The sequence below is a fragment of the Colletes latitarsis genome, chromosome 4, assembly GCF_051014445.1.
Source record: "Colletes latitarsis isolate SP2378_abdomen chromosome 4, iyColLati1, whole genome shotgun sequence".
NCBI lineage: Eukaryota > Metazoa > Arthropoda > Insecta > Hymenoptera > Colletidae > Colletes > Colletes latitarsis.
The window spans coordinates 29,668,470-29,688,798 of record NC_135137.1 but is presented as its reverse complement, the minus strand read 5'-3'; the positions used below and the strand labels follow the sequence as shown (position 1 = coordinate 29,688,798).

At 31.8% G+C, this 20,329-nt stretch overlaps 4 protein-coding genes across 6 annotated transcripts in view; 2 read left to right on the top strand and 2 right to left on the bottom strand.

The window, feature by feature from the left end:
* Positions 1 to 3,836, top strand: part of Sytbeta (Synaptotagmin beta) — a 165,380-nt gene extending 161,544 nt beyond the window's left edge. For both annotated transcript variants that reach the window (XM_076763181.1, XM_076763180.1), the window contains exon 10: positions 939 to 3,836. In XM_076763181.1, the coding sequence (XP_076619296.1) occupies positions 939 to 1,124 (186 nt within the window). In that variant the 3' untranslated portion in view covers positions 1,125 to 3,836. The remainder of the gene's footprint in view (positions 1 to 938) is intronic.
* A 180-nt stretch (positions 3,837 to 4,016) lies between these two features.
* Positions 4,017 to 7,039, bottom strand: LOC143340826 (mitochondrial disaggregase). Its single transcript, XM_076763164.1, has 10 exons — positions 6,551 to 7,039; positions 6,422 to 6,474; positions 6,169 to 6,358; positions 5,808 to 6,058; positions 5,638 to 5,728; positions 5,347 to 5,554; positions 5,137 to 5,269; positions 4,844 to 5,056; positions 4,460 to 4,757; positions 4,017 to 4,388 (listed from the first exon to the last, which is right to left on the bottom strand). The coding sequence occupies exons 1-10, from the start codon at positions 6,903 to 6,905 to the stop codon at positions 4,243 to 4,245; spliced, it is 1,938 nt and encodes a 645-aa protein (XP_076619279.1). The 5' UTR covers positions 6,906 to 7,039; the 3' UTR covers positions 4,017 to 4,242.
* A 719-nt stretch (positions 7,040 to 7,758) lies between these two features.
* Hsc70cb (heat shock protein 70Cb) lies at positions 7,759 to 19,107 on the top strand. 2 transcript variants are annotated; one of them, XM_076763096.1, is made up of 12 exons: positions 7,759 to 8,115; positions 9,233 to 9,431; positions 9,853 to 10,209; positions 10,327 to 10,648; positions 10,751 to 11,006; positions 11,297 to 11,427; positions 11,496 to 11,773; positions 13,409 to 13,516; positions 15,700 to 15,825; positions 15,905 to 16,144; positions 16,681 to 16,971; positions 17,047 to 19,107. In XM_076763096.1, the coding sequence occupies exons 1-12, from the start codon at positions 8,000 to 8,002 to the stop codon at positions 17,230 to 17,232; spliced, it is 2,610 nt and encodes an 869-aa protein (XP_076619211.1). In that variant the 5' UTR covers positions 7,759 to 7,999; the 3' UTR covers positions 17,233 to 19,107. The 2 variants fall into 2 exon arrangements, with proteins under 2 accessions (XP_076619211.1, XP_076619212.1); XM_076763097.1 differs by lacking the exon at positions 13,409 to 13,516 and having other exon boundaries at positions 7,760 to 8,115.
* On the bottom strand, positions 19,094 to 20,317 carry LOC143340794 (vacuolar ATPase assembly integral membrane protein VMA21 homolog). Its single transcript, XM_076763099.1, has 3 exons — positions 19,886 to 20,317; positions 19,710 to 19,815; positions 19,094 to 19,289 (listed from the first exon to the last, which is right to left on the bottom strand). Exons 1-3 carry the CDS (start codon positions 19,898 to 19,900, stop codon positions 19,150 to 19,152), a joined length of 261 nt encoding a protein of 86 aa, XP_076619214.1. The 5' UTR covers positions 19,901 to 20,317; the 3' UTR covers positions 19,094 to 19,149.
* Positions 20,318 to 20,329: the final 12 nt, after the last annotated feature.

Below are 20,329 nucleotides of genomic sequence, written 5' to 3'. Positions count from 1 at the left end.
TATTGTATTGTGTACTGGTCATTTTGGTCCAATATCTTTTGCCATCTTCCTGGTAGTAGCATTATAAAATTTCTGACCTTTGTTTATAAAAAACTGATGCAAGTGATTTTTGACATAGTCGCTTTAAGTAAATGTTTTATCGTTTAAGAAATTTTTTAAAGACCGAAACAAGTAATAATCCGATGGTGCAGGATCTGGGGAGTATCGTGGGTGTGGTAGCACATTCCATCCATACTGCAATAGCTTCTGATGAGTTACAAATGTCGAGCTTTGAAACGAAACCAAGTCGTTTCATGTGATCACAAACGATCGAATTCGACAAATTTAACCTCTTAACAATTTCTCGTGTTGTTATTCGTCGATTTGCTTCAACCAATACCTTCATTTCGCTTTCGTCGGCTTTAACTGACCTTCCAGAACGTGAGCCACATTTGATATCAAAATTGCAAGAACGAAATTTTGGAACGAGTTTTGACACTGCTATTCTGTTAAAACATCTTCTCCATATTTTATTCTTGCTTGAACAGCATTCTTACCTTTCCGATAATAAAAAAGCAAAGTATGCCGAAAATGGAGCTTCTGATTTTCCATATTTGGCGGGACACCAAAGGAATACAATTGCACAGAGACAAACAAGCCTTGAAGTGTTAACTGTGAAAATATATAATAAAAATACGGTTTAGAATAAAGTTGGCTGATTAAAAATACAATTAACGTCTCTGTTAATAAGAAAACGAAACTACTTTCCGAACAACCCAATATTATGTTTGCCATAGCCAGTGGAGCGCAAAGGGTTAAAAATTGACTAGAAAAGCTCAGTGAAACGTCCAACTGAGAATATAAATTAGTCGCTATTGATCCGTTTGACGGTAAACCGATATAATAATCGTTTTTGGTAATTCCGTTCGATGTCCAATAATAAACTGATTGTTCGTAAGGTACGCGTAATGGACTCGAGTAACGAATTCATCGGAGGAAGCGTGATCGTTGGATCTTGCATTATCGGTCCTGCCACAGGAGCTGTACCAGGAGCCGAGTACAACGGTAGCCAGGGAAGGGAGCACTGGCTCCACATGACCCAATCGCCGAGGGACACCATCGCCATGTGGCACACTTTGCACTAGATTATCGATCGATACTCGTGTACCCTTTCCAATACAGGGAAACGCGATCGTCCCGTAAAATGATAAACGCGTCGATCCGCGTTTCCCCTCTCTCTCTCTCTGCTCGATGCAGGGTCTGGCACACAATCAGATTCTAGGGTAAATTAATCGGTAAACGGTATATGTAAACAAAGTAGCCATGTTATATATGTGAAACCGCTTCTATGGATGTACTATCGAGACCGCTAAACGAAAACGAAAACCACGAGAGCATCGTGTTGTTGCCCCACTGATCGATGTCTCCCACAATCTCCCCGAACCACCTATTAATATTTTACTGGCCAGGCTTTCCATGAGTTTCGGTTCCCATCTAGGACTACGAAATTTTTGTTTCTAGACGGGCCTGTTTATTTTATTTTTACTTCTTCCCAACTTCGTGGATAATCTTCAGGGACGAGAAGACGAATTTTTTCGTTTACTTCTTTTCTTGCAGGTTCAAATGTTTGTTTCTATCGGCCAGTCGTGTCTTATAAAACCGCGCGAGACAATTGGCGGTAACAATGGCGGATAATCGCGTGTCCCGAACGATCGCGAAGACCTAAACGATGCTTCATTTTACAGGGAACCGTTCCGTGTTTTCCTTGAAACAAATTCCAGACAAGGCGCGTTTCGATGCATCGCGAACTGCACGAATGTTAAAGAAAAAAAAAAAATTGGAGAAGAAAGCACGAATACTTTCTTCCAGTAACGGGTGATTTTTTATTACAGTCTGAACTAACTGCAAAAAATGAGGTATACACGTATACATATGTACTTCCTAAGCCTAAACGTACTATACAACAAAACTGACCTCAAGGAAAGCATACCGCATTCGAGGTGCGGCCTGCATACGGTTCACAGTGAATTGAAAGCCTAAGAAACAATTCTTCACCAATAAGTATAGTCTGGCCACGTTATCGTTATTAAATGTCGAGTACTATTCACAAGTATGTAACCGACACAAAGCAGCAACAGAGAATGCAAAGAAAAAAAAAAATAAGAGAATCGCGTACCGTTAATAATCGAGCAGACCGTTCGTTCAGCCGGAAGTCTTCAGCTATTGCACGCTAGACGATCGTCGCGAGTGATAACGCTTACTTGTTACGAGTGATAACACGAGTTACACGCCTCTCGTTTTTTACGTTCTTCTTTGAGCACTGTACAGCGAGACGCGAGCCCCGCGATCCAAGGAAATGCAAAACGAATTATGTGAAGCCGTAATTAAAGTCTGATTTATACGAAAGAGGAAAAATGAAAATATGAACACTTCCGACCAAAGTTCGTCATATCATATATATACATATATATTGATAATTTTGAAAAATTCTTCAGAGCTTAGATCTATTTATTCTTAATTTAAGAGCTCGATTAAGGAACCTGCCGTATCATAAAATATTTTAGGCTCTCGTACGTGTATTACAGTGATTAAATGTTTCTGGTTAGTTGGCGAGAAAGATGGAAATGAAAAACGATGGAAGAAAAACGAAAAGTATATAAATTAAATGTTGATCATCGTTAAGTATGTTAAATATATATCATGTATATGTATATTATAAATACAAACATAACGATATGTTTACGTGAAACGTAAAAATGATGGAAAACTACAGAGTTTCGTTGGGAAGAAACGCTTAACTATATGAGCGTGGTCCGAATTGTACGCTTGACTGTATGAGCGTGGTCCGAATTGTACGCTTAACTTATACTTAAACAGTATTTCTATTATATTCTACGTACCACAGAAGGTACATGGTATTTATATTAAAAAGACATATATACATATTATTATAAAAATGTTCTTATATGTATATCGTGTCGTATAAACAATCATGTTGGATGTTTAATGCAACCACGTTTTTAACATTCCGATACACACTACCGGCCATACTAATGGAAACGATGCTATTTGACTGATTCTTTTTCTAAATTTCTGACATTACCTATAATAATAAAAAGTCTATAAACGTGCAAACATAAAAACATTTACGACAAGTAAGACTAAATAGCGAAACAAAATTTATTTTAACAAATGCTCAAAATGATATCTTTTAACGTCAATACATTATTACGGACGATGAATGATTAATTCTCTGTTCGTTCAACTTTTCGAACTTATAGCAGCAAATTCAATTCTAATTCGTTCTTTATTGTTCTTCGACGTTATTAATATATCGTTGTGGTCGGTAGTGCACTTGTAATAGCTGTGAAGAAATGGCAATGTGAAGTTTCATGTGTCCCAGTTCACGTAAGTACGAAACGAAAAGTTTCTTCGAACGTCACGTTTATATCGTGCTTCTATCACCGATACTTTATATGCTGATTTTGAGAAGGACCGTTCTATCGATGCGTCGAATAGGTTTTAAAATCAATAGGCAACCTCTGTTATCGGACCTGAATTTGTCTTGTAGTCTATGACGAACGAAAATATCAGAAGCTTTGGCTTGTTGCGTTGTCAACGATCGATAGATCGAAATATGATTCTCGTAGTACAAATAATCGAAGAAAGAAATGCGGTTTACAGCATAACCAGCCTGTCGATGAACGAGGCAGATTTTCCGGACGTTTTCGAGAATGTCTCTTGTCTTATTACGTCGTAAAAAAAAACAAATGTACAATGTATCCTAAATGTGACGTATAACCGATATTTTCTTGTAATGTATCTTCATGATTCGATTGAAAATAAAGAATCACTTATTTCCGTCAAGATCATATGTTTCACTTCGTAAACTATCTTTAACAGCGAGGATGAAGGTAAAAAAAATGGTGTCAACTTCTTAAAATGGAATTGAAGGGAAGAAAAAGTTGGACAAATAATATACATTGTTTTTGTTTTAATTCTACTTAATATTTCATTATGTATGGACATTATATGAACATAATAATAAGAGCATTAAGGAGAGTATTTCTGTTTTACGAAAATAATTTCATATTCAACATACTTATCTTTCTATACATAAATAATACATATATTACTGTGAGTAGTTACATTTCTTTGTACTACAATATCTCTTTTATGTATGTATTATGAGATCAAACTATCTATAATAATACATGTTCTTTGTTTAATGTAGCTGTACGCCCAAAATAATCGTGGGTAATATTAAAACACAGAATTCACATTTTTTATCAAGTTATCTGTGTCTGCAATGTCAACAAAGTTTTTTACGCCTTTGGATCGTACTGATAATATTATACGAGCACCGTTTTCGTGCCACTTAACTTTAAGTAGTACACAACAGTCTTTTTCTAAATGTAACAGAATTATTATAAAGTAGTTGAAATGATTATGAATCATTGTAAGATGGGAATATACGTACCAAGTTGGCCTCGCTCGTGAGCAGCGGCCAATTGATTGACAACACGTCTCTCTACTTCATATTTGATAGAACGAGCACCGTAATGAACATCGTATCCATCTGCTAAAACTGAGAGAACTTCTCTATCCCACTTCAATTCTATTAAATGTCTTTCTTTCGCGCGCACTGCCCAATTGTCTAATTCTTTAGCTACTAATTTTATAAGCTCGGACCGAGAAAATGGTAAAAAATAAACAATTTCATTTATTCTTCCTAAGAACTCATCTCTTCGGAAATGAGTTTTCAATATAGGTTGCACCTATAATATATGCGTGATTTTAAATGAAGTAAACCGCAATACACATATGTATTTCCAAAAAGTACATCGAACAAATTAATACATACCACTTTATCCTTAAAATTACGGGATATTTCGATTTCCTCTGGGGCCTGATCCTCGTCAGAATTTGCATCAAGTCTAAGATTTAAAGCACGTACGGCTTCTTCTCTAAGCTGTATTGCATGTTCGGCAATTACTTCACTCGCTAAATTCGATGTCATTATAAAAATTGCATTTTTACATTCGATCGTTTTTCCTTTACCGTCTGTTAACCTTCCCTAAAAAAAATTAACAGTAACAACTTAGCATGATGAATTTTCGATACAATATAAATATGCAATTACAAAAGTAACGTTACTTCGTCAAAAAGTTGTAATAAAACTGTTAATACATCAGGATGAGCTTTGTCGACCTCATCAAATAATACAACGGCATTTGGACATTTTTTCAGAAGTTTTGTTAATTGTCCGCCATCATCATGACCTACATATCTACACATAACGTTGAAATAAAATAATATTTCTTTACGTAAATAATATACTTTATATAATATAAATAAGATATATACCCTGGTGGTGCTCCAATTAGTTTTGCAACTTCATGTTTCTCCTGATACTCGGACATATCCAATCGAATAAATCCATCTTGTTTATTTTTATGGATGTATGCAGCTAACTGCTTAGCTAATTCAGTTTTTCCAATTCCTGACGAACCTAAGAATAAGAATACTAACGGATGTTCCTCGTCGATCCAGCCATTCTCTTTCCTCCTAATAGCTGCAGTCATACAAAGTTTTATACAATTTTAATTTGTTCATTTTAATTTGTTACATTTATTTATTTAATAATACAAATCTTACTGGATGCAACAATTGATATTGCTCCTTCTTGTCCAACAATATGTTGTTTTAAGCGTTGTTCTATTGGAAATCTACGACGTTCTTCTATTTCCTGTTTACAATATTTAGTAAAAACATGGATAAAAAATAATACTATGTAGAAGTCAAAGCTAAACTTTGAACATATATACTTTTTCCTTCATTATTCCATCATATTTTAAAGTATGTTTCGTTAGCATTTCTTTAAGTTTTCCGTCTCTAGCGTATTCTACTGCGCGGTGACCAGACTCGTTTTCTATTGTTGGATTTGCTCCTCCATCTAACAACGCTTTTACACAGGCCTCTGAATCTGCCAGTACTGCATAGTGTAATGGCGTAAAACCTTTAAATGTAGCTCTATTGTTCAAACGGTCAGAAAATTCTTCTTCCCTTATCATGAGTACTGAAAGTTTTGAAAAGATATACATGTATTACGAACATGTAAACAAAGTGCAATCAATTGATTACATAATAATGTATAATAAATAATATTTCATGCAACTTAAGTTATACCATCTAAAGAATGTATCCCTTTTTCCATAGCAGTTTTATAAACATTGACAAACTCATCTGGTGCATTAACATCTGCACCTTTCTTTATTAACAGTTTCAATACTTCTAGTTTTTCATTAATAGCAGCAACATGTAATGCTGTCCAACCCAATGCATGGCGTGTATTTACATTAACACCATCTTTTAAAAGCTATAACCAAAAATCCTATTAATTATTAGTACATACGTATGACAAAATAGTCTTTGTATTTACCTTTTCTAATTCAGAGATGTTTTCATATTGCACTGCTCGAAAGAATCGTTTTTCTGTTAATGAATAATGAGTTGTTACGGACTATTTACTATTTATTAATATATAATTTGTAATATAAGAGATACATACCTGGCTTAAAATTTGATGCTTCACAAAAAGCTATGGTTAGCCCAAAACCACTCAATATAAATCCTAAATTCTTGTAATATTTCCTTCTATAGTTAACATTATACGTATTAAATACTATTTTTGTCTTCGTTAATGAAGAGTTAACATACTTTGGCGTAAACATAACTAATAATTTATATAATGGATAAATGTGTCTTTTCAATTTCCAATAGAGTTGTACATAACCTTTACCATTTTGATATAGAATATTTTTTGACTCGCTAATTTTCTTTACATTTGAATTATTTAATAAAATGTCTGAATTTTTAACATTTTTTATACTTAAATTAAATCGCAAATTATATAAACGTGCCATTTTATACAAATTTGACAGATGCTTGTGCGTTTAAACCATGTGACTTTTTAAGAATCACAAAGTACCTACATAACGTTGCTTGTTACTAACTTATCGATGCGTAAAATCATTGAATAATTGCCAATTTTTCTTATAACTATACCATTTACATTAAATATATTTTTAATTCTGTTATTTTAAGAAAAGCTATCGTAGTGCCGTCATTCAAACATTTTAGGAAATTTCAATAATATAATCTTAACCATTTAGCTTGAATTTGTGTTGAAAAGTAGTATTTATTCGTGTATTTACATATAATAAATAACAATTTTTTACATAATATAAAGTTTACATAAATGTAAAATACAATATTAACGTAAATGAAAACGTTAACGCCCTCAATGAGAATACAAAATACAATTTGTCGTGTAAATAAATATCGTTTCAACTATTTGTATTCCGATCATCAGACTTAAATCATTGCAAAATGGATATTTCTAAAACCAACGTATCAAAAGTATGAAAATTCGTTTCACGACCGACATATTGGTATATAAACCAATCGTTCCCATCCACAATGTGTACCTAGGCATATATATAAATTTGAAATTTCTAAAAAAATTGGGCAATATACACAAAAAATATAAATAAGAATTCATCGTTACGATCCCATTTTCATTTACGGATCTGGTAATTTCTTTCTGGTGATTTCTGCTTCATATTGATCCGTTACTTTCGACCCTTCGAGAGAGAAAGCTGACGTTATTCACGGAGGAAGATTTCGATGGCGCATAATTCCAGAATGTTCCAGAGCAACCGACTGACCAATAGGAGTTGTGTACTGCAGCGCCATGATTGGTGAATTTACAGCAGAAGTTAGCAGAAGGAAGTAATCACAGTCACCGTGCGGAGGGCATTTCGTTCAGTCTATTGCGTGATTGGAGCTAGAAACAAGGGAGATTGTGAATTTAACGTTCACGTTAATTATAAACGCAAAAGTAGAACGTTTGGTGATCGTTTATATATCTTTTCTCGAGGATAAACATCGAATTCACGGTCTAAGATCGATAACTTATTCAGTGTCGTGAAGAAAACGTCGAACCAGTTTATCAGCCATGGCTGCTATGTCCGTGATCGGAATCGACTTTGGCAACGAGAGCTGTTATGTAGCCGTAGCACGCGCGGGAGGCATTGAAACTATAGCTAACGATTACAGTCTTCGAAGCACACCGTAAGTTACTTTTATTCGAATAATCATTTCCTAATTGTTTGTCTATCACTGTGTGATACCGGTGCGCACCGGTCCTTGAGTATTCTCCTCTTCGCGAATCTTACCATGGAAATTTACGTGAAAAAAACAGAAATGGAATGAAAACAACAAATGATTGAATGTCACGTGAATCGATTAGTAGAATTCGTAGGCGATTATTTTATCAGTGTCATTTATGTCCAAACCGTTTTGTCTATTTGGATATCTCGCTTACTTTCACATGCCTAAGAAGTACAAAAAAGTCCATAGCGTAGTTGTGATCGATGAGCTATTTCTTACCGTCTTATTTAAAATTTAATATATTTGTTCGAGGCAGAATCCACGGCCGATTTAGATGAAAATATAATTTTTTTTTTTTTTTTTTTTAGCGAATGTATTAATGTAAAGTGTTGATTTAGCAATATTTCACTTTTATTCTTTGTACAAAGAACAAAGAAATCACGCGATTTCAATTTAAAAAATGATCTGAAAGTTAGAAACTCATTTTATGTGTTTAAGTGCATTAATTTCATTTTTTAATGGAGTGCAAAGAAACACATTTGTTCTATTTCATTTTCTTCCATGATACCTTTAAAATACTCCAAATGTACAAATAATGATATTAACAAATTTTGTGAGAAATATTAAAACATTTGTATTAATTGTAAGTTGTTGGAATATCAAAGATCTTGATATGTGTTATTACCTTTACCATTATATAGATATATATAACTTAAGCAATCATTTTGGCAAATTAAATGATATTCCAAAATTAATTTTATATTATAGTTTATAGTAATCTCATTTTATATCCTCTAATACCTCATAGAATTTTAAAATAAAAATGTGTATGAATGATAAGCAACTTTTTCTTATCATTCTTTCAATCTAATATAAGTGGAATAGTAGTAGAAATATAGTTTTGGGATGGTCTGATTAGTGTATGCATGCCTGTACATAATAAAATAATCATTGTTTTACATCAGTATATACATATTCAGTTAATATAAAATTTAATTCATTTTAGTAGCTTGTAAGCAAAAAATTGTTTACACATTTTATTAATATTAGAACTAATAGGATTAATTATTGGTTTTAGATCATGCGTAGCATTTAGTTGGAAAAATCGAATTCTTGGTGTAGCAGCCAAGAATCAAATGGTAACCAATATGAAAAACACTATTTTTGGATTCAAAAGATTATTGGGTAGAAAGTTTAATGACCCACAAGTACAGCGAGAGATTCAAATGTTACCTTTTACGGTAACTCAGCAGCCAGATGGAGGTATTGGTATACATGTAAGTTTTTAATACAATTCTAATGTTCTGATAATGTTTGTCAATATTAAAATTTAAATAGAAATTTTGGAAGTAGTATTATCATTTTAATCAATAATTAAAATAATTATAATAATACATATTAAAGAACAACTTTGTAATTATTCTATGCTGTTTTAATATTATTTAAATCCCATTTAAGATATATGCATAATATATTTAATGTACATGCTATTAATGTTCTTTTTAATGTGACTAAATTCAATAGTAATCTGGGCATTTTGCCAGGTTTCTCACGTTTATGGAGTCTCGTATCTTATTTATATCTCTTTAGAGCAGTTAAAACATGATGAATCATATTGCTTGTGATTTGTAGATCAAACATTGTAACAATGATAATAATTAAAAATAAAAATTGTTTACATTTGTTCCAAAATTTCAGGTACAATACTTGGGAGAAAAACACATATTTACACCTGAACAAATAACTGCAATGTTATTTACAAAATTAAAAGATATATCTGAAGTTGCTCTTCAAACTGTCGTTAATGATTGTGTTATTTCTGTTCCTTCCTATTACACACAAGCTGAACGTCAAGCATTGCTTGATGCTGCAAGAATTGCAGATTTAAATGTTCTTAGATTATTTAATGAAACAACTGCTACTGCTTTGTGCTATGGTATTTACAAACAAGATTTACCATTGTCCGATGCAGCTCCAAGAAATGTAGTATTTGTCGATTGTGGATATGCTAGCCTACAAGTAAGCATTTGTGCATTCCACAAAGGAAAACTGAAGGTGAGTAACAAGTTTGAATTAATTCAAATTAAATTTCTGAATTCAAAGTTAATTTCTTATATCTTAGAAATAAACAATTAGAATACAAAAAATATATTTCATAAATATTGTTTGCAGATGTTAGCAAGTTCAGCTGACAGTCAATTAGGTGGTAGAGATATAGACTCTATTTTAGCAGAACACTTTTGTAAAGAGTTTCGATCTCGTTACAATATTGATGCACATACCAATCCACGTGCATACTTAAGGTTATTAGGAGAGGTAGAAAAGTTGAAGAAACAAATGTCAGCCAATTCAACGACGCTTCCTCTTAATATCGAATGTTTCATGGATGAGAAAGATGTACATGGTGACATGAAACGAGCTGATATGGAAGGAATGTGTGCGCATTTATTCAAACGCGTAGAATTAACTTTGCGGCAGTGCCTTGAAGATTCTAGTATGTTTTACTTTTCATAAAATTTTGTTTAAAATATCGTATCAAATATTTTATATAAATTTGAAAAATAGTAAATCTCTCAACTTGTAATATTTTTTGTAGAACTAAAATTGGATGATATCCATTCGATTGAATTGGCGGGTGGTTCTACTCGTGTTCCCGCTATTAAACGAATAGTAGAGGAAGTATTCGGCCGTACTGGGTCTACAACACTGAATCAAGATGAAGCTGTTGCTCGTGGATGCGCGCTTCAGTGTGCAATGTTAAGTCCTGCAGTAAGAGTCCGTGACTTTGCAGTGACTGATATTCAACCATATCCAATTAAATTAACATGGGATGCTAATCAAGGCGAAGAAGGGTACATTTACCTCACATTTTACATGTTGTTTAAAAAAGCTTTCTATCTCGTTGACTGAAAAACTTGATCATATTTAATAATTTTATTATTAAACTATTCAGTAGATATATTATATATTTATTTATTAGGAGTATACGGGGCCCTGAAAATTTCGGGATTTCCGAATACTTTAAACTTCCAGAAAATATTAATACAAAATTGATTTTTTTTACTCAGACAGGCAGAAAAGCCCCTTTAATCATATTTAAGTGATAACATTTTTTTAAATTGTATAATACCTATTATTTCAGTGAAATGGAGATTTTTGATCATAATCATCCCGTACCGTTCTCGAAGATGTTGACATTTTATCGATCAAGTCCATTTTCACTCACTGCTAGTTACAGTACACCGCCACAGTCGTATCCCGAAACACACATTGGTATGTACTTGATTTTGATTTTCTAGTAATTCGTAATATCCTTGTATACCTAATAATATTTTTTATAGGTGTGTTTGTAATTAAAAATGTAAAACCAACACCAGAAGGTGAATCTTCGAAAGTGAAAGTGAAAGTTAGGGTTAATTTAAATGGAATCCTCACTGTTATTTCTGCATCACTTATTGAAAAACATGAACAAACACAACAAGAAAAAGAAGAGGAAGAAAAACAGCAGCAGCAACAACAACAACAAACTCAACAAAATAACATGGATATGGATCAACAACAAGATAAAAAAGATAAGCCTGATCAAGAAGCACAAGCCAATGAACCACCAGCGCCTGAGGTACGTAATCTATGACTTTATTTATTTAAAAAAGAAAAATAATTATATGCATATGAAAAACTGTTTTAAATTAACTTTTATGCAAGAATGGGTATATTCGAATGATATTGCGATTGAAATAGTATGTGTATATATATATACACAGGATGTCTTGCCTAAACTAAGACACCTAACTATCTCCACCGATTTTGATAATATAAAAAATATTTGATGTGTAATTTGAATGATAATGAGAGTTAAGTATGTTGTAGAAAACATCTTTCTTTTTTTTGCCGGAATTTTCAAGGTTATCAATATTTTTTTTACATATGAGTGTATTTTATTTCACTACATCGTGTAATAAATAATACATGTATGTGACAATAACCTTAAATTGACTTTTGACTCTGAAAGTTCAAATGAAACAAAATTTTTGTCTATCTAACTCGCAAACTGTACAGACGAAACAATTTGTACTATCACACTACAAATAGTACTCAATTAGGTATTATCTAGGAAGTTTGATCTTGAAAATAACTAGTTTGAAATGTTCCCATACACAAAATCCATTAGTGTGAAGTCCGGTGATTGCAAAGCGGTCACGCTACAGGTTCATGATTTTTAGTCCAGTAATTTAGAAATTTTGTATTTAAAATTTATTTTGCAAGATGTACAGAATGAGCTGGACAATCGTCGTGCTGATACCCCATTCTTCCATGAATATTATTATATCTAATGGTACATCACGTAGAAGCATTTGTAACTCATTATGTAAGAATGTTGCGTAATTCACTCCATTTAATGTTCCATTTATAAAATAAGGACCAATTGTCTGATCATTTAAGATGCCACACCAAACATTCACAATTCACGGTGTATCCACTTGTCTTAACCACCGTGAGTTTTCTGCTGACCAGTAATTCATATTTCTCAATGTAGTTGGCCGTGATTGATGGGCAATGGCTCGTTAATGAACAACTTTCTTTTAAGAAATGATTTATCATTTTCACATTACTGTAAGCACTGACATAAAATTCATGTGATTTCCAAAATTTTCTCCATGAAAATCCAGATGCTACTTAATTTGCTAATAGAAGTATTCACGCCATTTGTATAGGAAACATGTTTAATCGCATTCACAGAATTCCGGACGTTGTTTGCGTTTCTAAAGTTCGCAATTTAGATAGATACAAATTTCGTTTTATTGTAATTTTCAGAGTCAAAGATCAATTCAAGGTTATTGTTATGTACATATCTGGGCGTGTTTTAACATCAGCTACACGATGTAGCAAGAAAAAATATCAATAATCTTGAAAACTCCGCAGGAAAAAATGATCTTTGAAAAAAAAAATCTTTTTCATACCATTCAATTTACATATCGTATATTTTTATATCATCACAATCGGTGAAGATATTTAGGTGGCTTGGTTTTGGGTAAGATACCCTGTCTATGTATTCCTTTGATAATATTTACCCAATTAAATTGATTTTGCTCAAAACGCGTCTAAGACTTAAGTTAAAACTTAAGTTGCAAAGAAGTGTGAATTAAATAAAATCACCAGATCCATTCTATTTGAAACAAATTTTTATAGAAGTACAAAATTCATATGTTTATGAGTGTCTGGTGCATGACTATGTGAGTTTGTTGTGGTTTAGGTGAGCATGGATAAAACACGACGGAACTCAAATGCTGATGATGGTGGAAGAGGTTCGAGGGGTTGTGCCCCTTCCTACTCCTCCAGGATTCGCTCTTGGTTCAGCTCGGTACGCGACACACTATCATTACTTGGACCCATATGCATATGTTAACTGAAACATATGCAATGATTTCTGACTTTTGCCTTAGATCATTGCATTGTTGTAATTTTTAATGGCTACACGAATACCTTTTTATGCGTAAAGATGACATAAATCTTTTATTTCTTTCATCACGTCAGCATCGTCAGTCATCTGTTTTAAGATCATTGCGGTTGAAGTCAAATTCAAATATCCTGCATGATTGTAATAATTACGTATTACAATTTGACACTAAATCCATGTTTGATATCTGTTCCTTTTTTATTTAAGAAAAAAAAACAAACATTTATGATTAAGTTATGTTAAAATGATAAAAGCATAAAATAGTAAATTAACTTCCGTTATTTCTGTTTTTCAGTTCGTTTAAATGTTTAAGTATTATTATAAAGTGATCAAATGTTAAGGATATAAAAGCATAAAATGTACAATGCAATTTATGCATCACTTATAGAAGCTTGTTATTTATTGTAGTTCTGTTAGTGCATGACATTTAGTTATATTCAGGGTTCTTAAGTCTGTGTCGATTTCTTCTGCAAACTCGGCTAATTATAATAACTATGAAAAAAATTAATTAAATTAAAGTAGTTAATTCTAATCAGATAGAAACTGATATTTCGATATATTCATAGATGCAAGAATATGCATAATTTGATTTCATAATAACGTTTTATGCATATGGGTCCAAGGTACAGCTGTGTCACGCCGTGCTGTCTGTCTTTGCTCTGTTATTCTTTTCACTGGGTCGCAGAAGGAAAAGAGACAGTAATTTTTAGTAATGGAACAATTATCAATACCTTAAAATTGTGAAGGCAGGCAATGCGGTTCGGTTTTCGATTCGTGCAATATATGATAATGATAATTTTAATCACATTCTATGCGTGCATATAGTTTTTTATTTGGAAACTTAAAATTTAGAGCACCTACGAATTGAAAACTGTTCGCATAAAAATATTCCCCACTTTTTCCTCCGCTCATTCCTATCATTACCTACCTTCCAATTTGCATACGTGTTTTGCATCAAATATTTCTTTTATCGATACGTGGCATTGTTATCTTTGTTTTATATGTTATAATTTTAAGTTATACTAATAATGATCAATAATTTCAAGGAAATCCATATTTCAAAATGAATGTACAAAACTGCAAAATCTGGTTTGTTTTGTCTTTTAACATTAACCCCTTACCATATGACATATTCAGGGTGTTAGGCCACCTCTGGGGAAAATTTTAATGGTAGATTCTAGAGGCCAAAATAAGACGAAAATCAAGAATACCAATTTGTTGATGGAGGCTTCGTTAAAAAGTTATTAACAATTAAATTCAAAAATTTCAAATCGTTCAGAAAAAATTATTTTCGGTTGCGGGGGTCAATTGTAATCATTTTTTGTCATTACATATACCCCCGAAATCCTACGCACTTTCTAGAAAAAAATTCGAGAAGGTATGAAATTTTTCGACAAAATTAAAAAATTTCAAATCGTTCTGGAAAAATTATTTTCGGTTGCGGAGTTCAATTACAATAATTTTTGGTGAATAGACCTACCCCCGAAATCCTGCCCACTTTCGAGAAAAAAATTCAGTACGGGCAGAACTTTAAACGTTAATAACTTTTTAATGAAGCCTCCATCAACAAATTGGTATTCTTAATTTTCGTTTTATTTTGGCCTCTAGAATCCCCCATTAAAATTTTTCCCAGGGGTGGCCGAACACCCTATATAATAATTTTTGTTTATTTTATTCTTTCACCTTCATCGTTCAAAAAGAACTTAATGTATATTTGAACAATTATAATGTGATACAATTAATGTGTAATATATATTTATTTAAACAAAGACAGAAATTTTGATTAGACTGTTCGTTTTGTTTTTCAGCATGAATTTATCTTTTTATCTTCATACTTTATCTTATATGTTCCGCTTGTAATTATTAGTATCTACGAATAAAAGAATTTTTTTTCTATTTACAAAAAGAATTCATGTAGCGTAAGGGGTTAAGCATTTTGTATATATGTTTCACAACGTTTACATAAAAAAAGAAAAAAGTATGAGACAGTAAAATTTTTCATAAGCAAGCTTATACTAATTAAAATAAATCATAATTATTAATTTGTGTTATGTATTATATTGTCTTTTTCTCTTCTTTTTTTTTAGGGAGACGACAAGGGTGAAGATGGTAAAGGTAAAAAGAAAATTCCTATTCGTACTATTACTTTACCAGTGGAAGCGTATTCGTGTGGACTTTCTCAACGCGACTTGGATAACGCGATAGAGAAAGAGGTATATTGTAGTAGTAATTGTGGTATACATACACATATTAACTAAGTTTTTATATATTGATGTACATCGTACATTTTAGGGTAAAATGGTAGCTGAAGATAGACAAGAAAAAGAACGTGTCGATGCCCGCAACGCATTAGAAGAATATGTTTACGACTTACGCGCTAAATTATCAGAAGAAGATCAATTTGCTACATTTGTTACCGAAGCAAATAAAGAAGCACTTTGTCGTATGTTAGAAGAGACAGAAATTTGGCTTTACGAAGAAGGCCAAGATTGTCAACGAGAAGTTTATTCAAAACGGTTATCACTCCTTCAGGTGAGTCGCACTTAATTTCTATTCAGTATTTAAATAATGTAAAATCAGGACGTGACCTATAGTTAGTTTTTGTATAACATAAAATATGATAATCCAGCATTGAAGAATAGAATTATGATGTAGCCTTTCCAATCTTTAACATATCGATTAACCCCTTGCACTACGCTGAAATTCGGAAGAAACCGTGCCTAACCCATACACCCGATTGATCGGAACGACCCCTAATATCGGAACTTGAAACACGATATGTCGATCGACGGAATATCGATATTTACGAGTTCGACTCGTGATATTCAAGTTTGGCCTAAAATTTTCATCACGAATCAGACTCGTGAAAATAGTGCAAGGGGTTAAATAAATTATAAATACTAGAAATAATTATCATTGATGAAAAACGCTTCGGATAAAGTAGAAACATACTTATCATACCAAGCATTAACTGTATCAAGGGTTTCGCGAATATTGCTGTTGTCCTGCATGTATTAAACATATTTCATGTTTGTAATTTGAAACGTTGTATTTATTATTATTATTAGTCCCAAGGTGAACCAATCAAAGAAAGGCGAATGGAATTCGAAGGAAGAAATCACGCATTAGAAGAATTGGCGGGGGCATTACAACTAGCTAAAAAAGGACTAGATCTCATTAAAGCGTCTAATGGAAAAGATGATAAATATTCTCACTTAACGGAGGAAGAAGTGAAGAAGGTTGAAAAAACTGTACAAGAAAAATGGGCATGGCTCGAAGAAAAACGCGTACTTCTTGCTAGTACAGACCGTACGGAACAACCACCAATCACCGTAGCACAATTGCGCGCAGAAAAACAGGTATTTAATGCATATAAAATACTGTAATCACCTTTGTTAATTATACTATTCATACCTTTCATTCTTACTTCACAGACATTGGATAATATTGTATTTCAAATTCTAAATAAACCAAAACCTAAAGTCGAGGTTCCAAAGGAAGAAAAACCAAAAGATAATAAACCTAATGAAGATCAGAAGAACAATCAAAACAGCCAAGGTGATGGTCATCCTCAGGCTAATCAACAACAACCCGCGGAAGAAGAGATGGACATTGAGTAACAGTCATCCCATTTTCTATGTTTTAATACTATTAAATCTATCATGATTAAAATAATGAAAATTATTTCATCATATAAGCCATCTTTATCATGCCACAAAAGCACCTGAAACGTTTTCGTTGGCACATGCGATTGATTTTTCTTTTTCTCCTTTCACTGTTATTGATGTGATAAGTTGACATATTTAAGGGCAAAGTGTCACCAATACAAGTATGTTGAAAATTGAAGAAATTTTTGTAGGCCATAAGAGGTCTGTGTATTTGTTCATTTTACATTCAATTACTTTGACGAACATTATTTCATTTGAATAAATAAATATTATAAAATTTGACACGTAATTGAGAATGCAAGCTAAAAAATTTCTCTAAAAGGTGTTATTATTTCTCGATGTTAGTTTAAGTATAAAAGAATGATAATTTTCTTTACTACATTTGTACATTTTCCATTTTGTTTTTTGAGTTTTTTTGTTCAATAAAAAATAAACAGCTCAATCTGTATGCTACTCAATAAAGTAACATACCACTGAACGGTATTTAAAACAAAATACATCGCCCTATTTTTCAAAAAATATATTGCCTCTAATATTTAATTAAAAAATTCTTCAACTTTTAATGTACTATTGAAAAAAGTGTAACAAAATTTTTATCACTGGAATTTTTGAAGAGATCTCTGATTTTATTGCCAGTGGAAAGATTTAATACTTTGCGAGCTATAATATTTAGGACAAATGCTAAGTTAGAACTAATGACTAAATTAAATTGTGAAGTAGTTAATGTCGCTGGCGATCTTATGTATTTAATAATACAATAAGCATTCATTCCAACACTTCCTTAGGCCGACAGCAAAATATTCTGTCACACAAACTTTTGTTGCATTTATAATACTTAAATAAATTAATATTTCATTAATGAAATTTATTAAGCTTGTTCCAGGATTTGCTTTGCAGTACCATCAGTGGCGTATGTAATGGGGCTACAGATTTAAATTATGTACATTTTATAACAGAAATATTATCAAACTTTGATAATATGAAATTTCTAAAAACAAAATTATAGTTAGATATAATGTTGTACATAATTCGTAGCCTTTCATAAAGATAAAATGTTCCCCTGTTTTAATTCAATTCCGTGTCGTACAACAGAAATAATTTAAAGTGCATCAGCCTTTTAAGAAAGTATTTTTTTTTTAAAGTTCTTATACTTTTTCTAAGGTACTGTTTTTCATTGGTATTAAATGAATGGTATTGTTACCTTGTATATTAATCACAATTAATTTGTTGTATTTATTTTACATAGAAAAAAGAAGAAAAATTAAGTATATGCTGCTATACAGTATCATTGGGGGCGAATTTGTATTAAGCGCTTTTGTAATACATTATCACTCTTTTTTTTCCTAAAAGTTATTTCTACAACTTTGTTAAGAAGGTACAAGTACCAACAGCCTAAAGCTCTATATGTTATAAATTCGCCCCTGATTGTCGTAGTACTGTGATTATAAAGTGCACTACAATTAATTTATCCATCTGGTATAATATATAGAGGCACTATAAAACAATCTGTTACAAAATTCTTTAAATATAAAATAGAATGTGATGGAATTCTATTCTACATAGATGTATGTATGTTACAAAGTTTGTGCTGTACAATATGCAAGTTTTGTGTGGGAATGTCTTTGCTTTTTTATTTAGCAGTTATATTGCATTAACTGATACAGTACAGGTTTATGCGCCATCTACATAGTTTACAATATTCAATAAAAAAAAAAAAGAAATATTACCTAATATTGACAAAGAAGTATGTGAATTGCAGACTGTAATGCAAGATAATGTAACATCCTTCTTTCAATAAGTATACGCGAATAAATGTGTTATCAAGAAGGTGTACTTAATTACATACATTTGTGAAACGCAAACAAAGAATTAATCTCGCTTCGTTTGTGTCTTCGACTGATCATCGAAATATGCGCGATATATAAAAGCTCCCAGGGCCAAGTGTAACGCAACAATCGCAACCCCGGCTGAATATACATTGCTTGGGACATGATTCAGCCCCAATAAACCTAAAATGTATAAAAATATGTTTCGGTTTGAAGTACCAAAATAATTAGATTCGTAAATATATGTATAGTTCAGTATAAAGCATGCTAATCAGTGATCAATGAAAGGAATATATAAATGTAATCTATTGGACAATTTATGTATGCTACATTCCAATTCACTAAGTATTACATTGCTAATGTATATAAAAGTCGGGAATTATTAACCTCTAAAGAAAAAAAAAAAAATGAAAAGATGTAACATTCAAGTAATAGAACAAATTAGTTACAATTAATTTTTATGTATATGTGTATATAAATCATTTTTTTTTTAATAATTATTTGTATTTCATAGATATTGAACGCTAGGGTAAAATATGTTTTGCAAATCAAAAATGTAATATGCAGAATTAAATATTCAGATAATATTAGTTGCTTTCGTACCATCAAAAATAAAAATCTTGCTAACAAAGAATAACAAGACAGGTAAGGCTATTATTACTATGCAATAAAATAATACTATTTTGAAGACCTGTAACTCCGGCAATTCCTGAAAGTGAAACAACAAATTGAAATGCACAATACGTATACTGATAATAAAATAAATCGAAAAAACATACCTTTATACTTGACATAGTGTAATTATTATTAATTATGATAGCTTATTAATGTTGTATATATATATATTGCATATTATTGTTAACTGCAGAATATTATTTAACACTCGTTTAGATGAATAAATGTAAACGAATAATATAGCTAATTTAAAAATCAACTTCTAATTTAATACACTGCTGTCTTAAATAAAAGAACATGTGTAATTGTATGTAAATTGTGTGCAATATTATATGACATAAAACTATGTATTAAATAGATTAAATAATCTATGTTACAGTAAAATAGAGTAAACTGTATGCACTGAGAATAAATACGGTTATGTTATTCAAGCCTAGTACGCCAAGAACGCCAGTTTCGTCACATGTCACATGTCACATGTGCTTGATCCTTCTCATTGGAGTTTTCATATCTGGTTTGAAAAGCTTGTCACACTTCGTAGTATGTAT